General features: G+C 55.0%; 1 protein-coding gene across 1 annotated transcript in view; it reads right to left on the reverse strand.

Moving 5' to 3' along the window:
* Nucleotides 1-2,332: 2,332 nt before the first annotated feature.
* Nucleotides 2,333-6,438, reverse strand: part of MFGE8 (milk fat globule-EGF factor 8 protein) — a gene marked incomplete at its 5' end in the record, with an annotated part of 11,295 nt that continues 7,189 nt past the window's right edge. Inside the window, 3 exons of the mRNA XM_005419716.2 lie at nucleotides 2,333-3,734; nucleotides 4,400-4,555; nucleotides 5,829-6,031. Coding sequence (XP_005419773.1) covers nucleotides 3,591-3,734; nucleotides 4,400-4,555; nucleotides 5,829-6,031 — 503 coding nt within the window. The remainder of the gene's footprint in view (nucleotides 3,735-4,399; nucleotides 4,556-5,828; nucleotides 6,032-6,438) is intronic.

Consider the following 6,438-nt stretch of genomic DNA (forward strand, 5'->3'; position numbering starts at 1 on the left):
CGCCGCCTGCTCGCCTGCCCGGAGCAGCCTGTCCCGCAGCCCACAATGCAGCGACAATTACACCTTCCGGCATGGGGCCACTGCACTGCCTGCATCCTGGCCGAGGGTCGCTGCTAACTCCCAGCCCTGCCACTCGGCCGGAGGAGGCGGTGGCATGGTGTCCCAGCTGCATCCTGGCTGTCAGTGCCCCGCTGCAGCTGCTTGCCCAAGCTGTTCTGGCGATCCAGCAGTTGGGATGGTTCCCTCCACCCCCGGGCTGTGCAGAAGACAGACAGCCCTGTTGGGGCACGCTGCTCCCTGGCATGGCTGTCCCATTGTTCCAGAACCGAGGAACAAGCCCCACAGTGTCCTGCACTGCCTGCACCACAGCACCTGCCAGCAGCCATCCTCTGCCCGGCCTGAGCACGGGAGCAGCAGCAGGGAATGGGACAGGGATGATTTCTGGCACCTCTTCTCAGCAACAGCTCCTGCCTCACCTTAGGCCACTCTTGTCTGGACGTGGGCAGTGATTTCTCCATCTCCTCCTGGGGAGCAGAGGCATGAGGAAGGATCTGGCCACCAGCAGACCCTAAGGAAGAAGGGATCTCCTTCATTCCATCTCTCATCCTCTTCGTGTTTTCTATTCCCAGAGATGTACCTGGGTGTGACCACAGGTTTCAGGTTGAGCAAAGCTGTGCAGGGTCAGGGAAGCTCTGACCTGGGAGCACATGTTTAAGGCACGTGTCTAGGGCTGGCTGAGCATTTGGCTGAATGGGAGCCATAAAAGTGTCATCCCCGTCTTCCCCACCTCAAAGCCAGCACCTGACAGCTCTGCTGTGGCCTCACCAGAGATCTGTCCATGAAATGCTGCTTGCACTGGATGATTCCAGCAGGCACACTCACATTCCTGGTGGGATGGAGGAGTTTGTGATCTGTGCTGGGCTTTCCGGGTGGTGGTGAGAGGATGCTCTCCCCGACGGCTGCTTCCTGAGGAACCAGCTGCCAGCAGCTGGCAGCAGCCAGCAGGGTGCCACAGCCTGCTGTCCATCCCAGCCTTCCTGCTGTCCCAGCAACCCAGCCATGTCCGGGAAGAGCATCCAGGGGACAGGGACAAGTCATGAGGGGCTGTGCATGGCGGGGAGGGCACTCTGGCTCTCCCAATCCTCCCTTCCTGTGGCTCTGGGGGATGAAGGAAATGCCACAAGACTGGGAAGCAGCTCAGAATCTGTCAGAGGGGCTTGCTTGGGGGGTAGCAATGGGCAGGGGGAGCAGCAGCAGGGGGCTGAGGATGCATCCCCCACTCTGGTGTGCAGCATCTGCTCCCATCACCCTCCTCATGGAGCCCCTGCCATATCCCTGGCTCATGGCTGTCTTGGCTGGACTCAAAGCGAACTGCTCTTATCTCTGCCTCAGCTTCCCGATGATAAGGGTGGCATGTCTGGAGGTGAACTGGGCAGACTGTCCCCCCTGTCCCTGTCTCTATCTGTGGCTGCTATTTGTCACTAAGCAGCTGCAGCCACAGCCACAATGAATTCAGCCCAGTCTTCACAAGCAGATCCCAAGTTCCTCTGATGCCCACAGCTGGCATTCCCAGGCAAGGCAAGAGCCCACCTCCCATAGGCAAGGCCCAAGGAGGAGATGCCTTGCTGAGCAGGGCACTGCTGGCCACAGGGAGGTGCAGAAGATTGTCCAGAGCTGCAGGGACAGAGAGCTGTGGTAAGACATAGATGACACTTGGCTATTCATGCCAACTTCAGGGGTCCCTGCCCAGTGTGGCAGATTCTGGACATGAGCAAAGCTCCTCTGTCCTGTTCACCACAATGCCCCCTCCCTACATGGGATCACACCCTCAGCGCAGGCAGATCCTGCTCCAGCAGCATCCATGCCCCAGCCCTCCCCGAGAGGGCTCTGTTGGGAACATCCCCACAGGCAGCTCTTGCACAATTCACAGCTCCCTCCAGCCCTGGGAGCGTGCCTGGGTGTAAGAGCCGATCTAGCTCCAAGCTGGGGGATTTGCTCCAGGATCAAAGCCAAAGGAGGAGACACAGGGTGTGGGTGCTGATAGAGGCTTCCCCTCCCCAGGTCCCATCCCGCCACGCCTGGCCAGCTGTGAGCAGACTCCAGCAGCTGTGACAGGGTGGAGATGGTGGGAAAGATGCACACAAAGCCCTGAGATACCCTGTTTTTCAGGCAGGGAAGGGAGCTAGGAGGGTCTGTGAAGGCAGGAGAGGTGCAGGGCCAGCACAGGTGGAGGAGTCAAGGGGCTCAGAGAGAATCCTGGAGGATCACCAGACCAGCCAGGCTTTGGGAGATGGCCTTGGGGAGGCACAGATCAGACAAGCCAACACCCCCAAAAGTTTCAGCTGGATTTAATACTGTCAGAGACACCCCAGAGTGGGGCCATCGCTGCCATCCCACTCGGGCTCCCTCAGCCCTTGCCAAAGCAAACCCACTGCCAGCCCAGCCTCATGGCTGCTTCACATCCCAGCAGGCAGGGGAAGCACCACTGCCAGCCCAGGACAGCCTGCCTGTGCTCCCACCTGGGACTCACTCATCTCCTACTGCTAATCCCGAGGGCTCGAGCGTTGCAAGAGGCTCCCCTCCACCCCATGTAAAGGGAAAAAAATAAGGTTACAAAAAGGGTCATGGCACTGCCCTCTGCCCACTGCATTTGGGTGGTTTCATTACCACCTTTCCCATCTTTTCTTTGCATCCTTCTGGCTACAAACCAACTCTCCCCACTACCAGATCACAGTCCCCCTGGTCACCACTGGGCTCTGAGGACAAGGGACGGCCAGGCACACCAAACTGCAGTAAGCTGGGGATGATGGCAATGCTGAGACTGGGAGGCTGCTGGAGCTGGCATCCCAGAAAGGGCAATGGGCAGTGCCCACCAAAATGCCCACTGTGGTGCCTGCCAGAGTGCCCAGCAGGTAGAGCCACCCTCAGTGGGGATCTGGTGCCTCTTGACAGGAGCTGTCTCATCACTTCACTCGCACTATGTGGTGCTGACATCGCAGACAAGGAGACTCAGGGCCTGGCAAAATGGGCAGGGGACAACAGCTGAGATTTATCAGAGGATTTTCACAGCCCCTGCTTGCAGAGAAGCAAGGAGCAGGAGGGACATTGAAGGCTGCAAGCCAGGAGAGCCTGCCCTAAGAACCTGAAAATTGCTGAGCCTCAAGACAGCTCAGGCAAGGGGCTGCCACTGCCTGCAGCCTCTCTGCTGGAAGCAGAAGCAAGAAGGAGAAAATCTGTCCCCAGGCTCAGCTGAGAAGAAAAAGCCAAGCCCTGGTTGCAGGACAGGGTCCCCCAGCAAGGCCTCATTTGCAGGATGGTGTCCCCAAGACAGTCCCAGTTGCAGGAGGGGGTCTCAGCCCTGGCTGGAGCAGCAAGAGGGCAGGAGCCATCCCGACATCCCACCTGCAAGGGCCCCATAAAGTGCAGTGCTGCAGCCCCAGCACCACTGCGGGGCAGGGGAGCCCTCTTGGCCACCTCCTGAGTGTGGGGACATGGAGAGGGGGGTGTGAGGGCAGAGCAGGAGTGGGCAGGGGCAGGCAGGGTGCGGGCTGGGCAGCGGGGAAGAGCAGCCCCGTCCTTGTTCCCCGTGCCTACTCATCGCAGCCCAGCAGCTCCACGCGCAGGGTGATGCGGTTGTGCCAGGCCATGGGCAGGATGCGCACATAGCGGGCGTAGAAGGGCACGTCAAACACGTTCTTCTTGTGTGAGTAGTTGTCACTGTTGCCATGGAAGATCTAGAGGAGAAAGGTGGGTTATCAGGGCTGCCAGGACCCCACGGCAGCGGTCACAGCACCGACTGACAGAGTTCAAGAAGGCTTTGGACAACACTCTCACATGGTGTGACACTTGGGGTACCCTGTGCAGGGCCAGGAGTTGGACTCAATGATTCTTGTGGGTACCTTCCAACTCAGCATATTTTTGTGATTCTGTGACCTCAGCCCCTGATTCCTCCCCACCATGGCATGTCACAGACACATTTTATGAAAAGTCCTTTTTATAGGATTTTTTTGTCTTGAGAAGCTGAGAAGCCTCAAGAACAAAATGTAAACAATAATTATTTGCTGCTGTGGAATGCAACAGGTGCATCTGTGATTGGTCTCATGTAGTTGTTTTTAATTAATAGCCAATCACAATCAGCTAGTTTGGACTCTTTGTCAGAGATACAAGCTTTTGTTATAATTTTCTTTCTTTTTTTATTCTTAGCTAGCTTTCTGATGAAATGTCTTCTTTTATTTTTTTAGTATAGTTTTAATATAATATATATTATAAAATAATAAATCAAGCCTTCTGAAACATAGAGTCAGATCCTTGTCTCTTCCCCCATCCTAGGACCCCTGTGAACACCACCACCATGGCATGCCTGAGCCCTGGGAAATCACTTTGCCCTCCTCACACCCACCTTGGTGCTGTTTGTCTGGGCATCCCGGTACAGGGTCCAGGACGTGCCGTTGTCACTGTAGGCCACCTTGTAAGCTGCCACATACTGGATGTGCCCAAAGTCACGGGCTCCTTGTGTGATGATGCCTGTCACCTTCTTCTGGTCCCGAAGGTCAATCTGGCAGAGACAAGGCTCGTCACAGCTCCTTGCAGGAGCAGTGCTCCCACCCTACAGCACCCTTCATGCTCCAGAGGCAGCCGGGAAGAGCTGGCCCTTGGGGGTCAAGAATGGAGAAAACACCACTTGACCCCCATGCCAGACAAATCATAAAACATGACTGTGAAATATTTGATCCTTCAACACTCACAGCACCACTCAAAGCAACCAAAAGTGGGCACAAACCTATCTCAGCTCCCTTGCCCATCCCTGCCACCTCCACATTTTTTTGCTGGAAACACCAGTGTGGGAAGGACAGCAAAAAATCTCAACTCAAAAAAGAATACAGGATTCACAGAGGAAATGCATTTCCACTGGAAAGTAATTCTGGCTGAGAAAATATGCAGTTCAACACAATCTGACATTTGGGCTCTAAGCGAGATGGTTTCTATTCTCTTTACTCTGCCACACTGTGTTTACTGCTGCTGGCATGTTACAGGGTAAACCACCAAAGGAGCTGAAAGCCTCATTAATTTAGCTCTGTTTTCATGCTCATGGAGGGCAATTCCAGCGATACAATACACATAAATCCTGAGTGCACATGTAAATCTATACACATATATACAAACAGGCAGCCTGTGGTGCAATAGCCCAGCTCAGTGTGTCATCCTGACCCCGTCATCAGCCAATGTCTCGATAAGCTGGTTTATTTAGAGTTGTGAGACAGCTGCTTTTAATCATTTCCCAAATAAAAAGCGGGACAAATATCTAAACTGCTTTGTCCTATTATGTCATGGAATCATGTGAAAAGTACAAAAACAGGGGAGCAAGGGAAACTGAGAAGGAAATTTCAAAACTATTTGTTTCTATTCCAGACTGAGAAGAGAAAAGCAAGCCTGATTATTTTCCTGCAAAACAGAAACATGGTGTTCTGGGCAGCCAGAGTGTGTTGGGACGGTCACTCCAGGCTGGGATGGCATTTCCTCAGGGGGTGAGACAGAACTGGGGTGCTGCATGCTTGATGCACCCCACAAGAAGGTGCAGATACGGCACCACCTTGCTGCTATGGGCTGATTCTGACCCAGAGCTCCAGGACTGCTGTTAAAAGCAGTGGTGTGGTCCCATCCCTACCTGCCCCTGTGATCCCCGCTCAGGGATGAACTTTGTGACCCACAACAAGGCTCTGGTCACACTAACCCCACTGTTCCACCTACCCTGAAAGAGGAGGAGGTGGCCCTAAGCACAGCTGAGGAGCTGGTGAGGCGATATCAGGTTACAGAGACCAGAGACCCACCTGCAGCCACTCAGACTGGTCGTTGTTCAGGGCTGTCCAGGCGTTGGTCTTGCCCGTCATGTCCAGGCGAGCGTAATGAGGGTGCCAGGTAAAGGCATCGATGCCCCAGGTCTTGAAGACACTGGAGGCTGTGATCTGCTGGTCGGAGATGAGGCGGGATTTCATGCCCAGAGGCTCCGAGCAACCTGCCGTGTTGAAATACACTGTAACACAACAGTTTACACAGGCAGTGAAAAGGAAAGAGACAACTGCAAGCACAACCCCGCAGACCTGTCAGAAGCCATCCCCACATTCTCATTCCACTGCCCAGAGCAGCACCAGGGCCAGGCAGGGAAATGCTCAGCAGATGAGCAGGGCGGTCTTTCCCGGGATTTTTAGCTCCAAGTTATTCCCTGGCCCACAGTGCCTCCTGCTGCAGGGATGAGTATATGTCCCCACAGCCCAGCCCAGCCCAGCCCTGGAATACAGAAAGCTTTGGCAGGAAGCAGAGAAGGATGTGGAAAGAGCAACGCAGATATCCCCAGCCAAAAGCACGGATGGCACCACACCCACGCAGCAGCAGGACAGGACCCAAGCCCCCACAAGATCCCACTCCCACACTGACAGGAGT

Source organism: Geospiza fortis, unplaced genomic scaffold, assembly GCF_000277835.1.
Source record: "Geospiza fortis unplaced genomic scaffold, GeoFor_1.0 scaffold171, whole genome shotgun sequence".
Classification (NCBI taxonomy): domain Eukaryota; kingdom Metazoa; phylum Chordata; class Aves; order Passeriformes; family Thraupidae; genus Geospiza; species Geospiza fortis.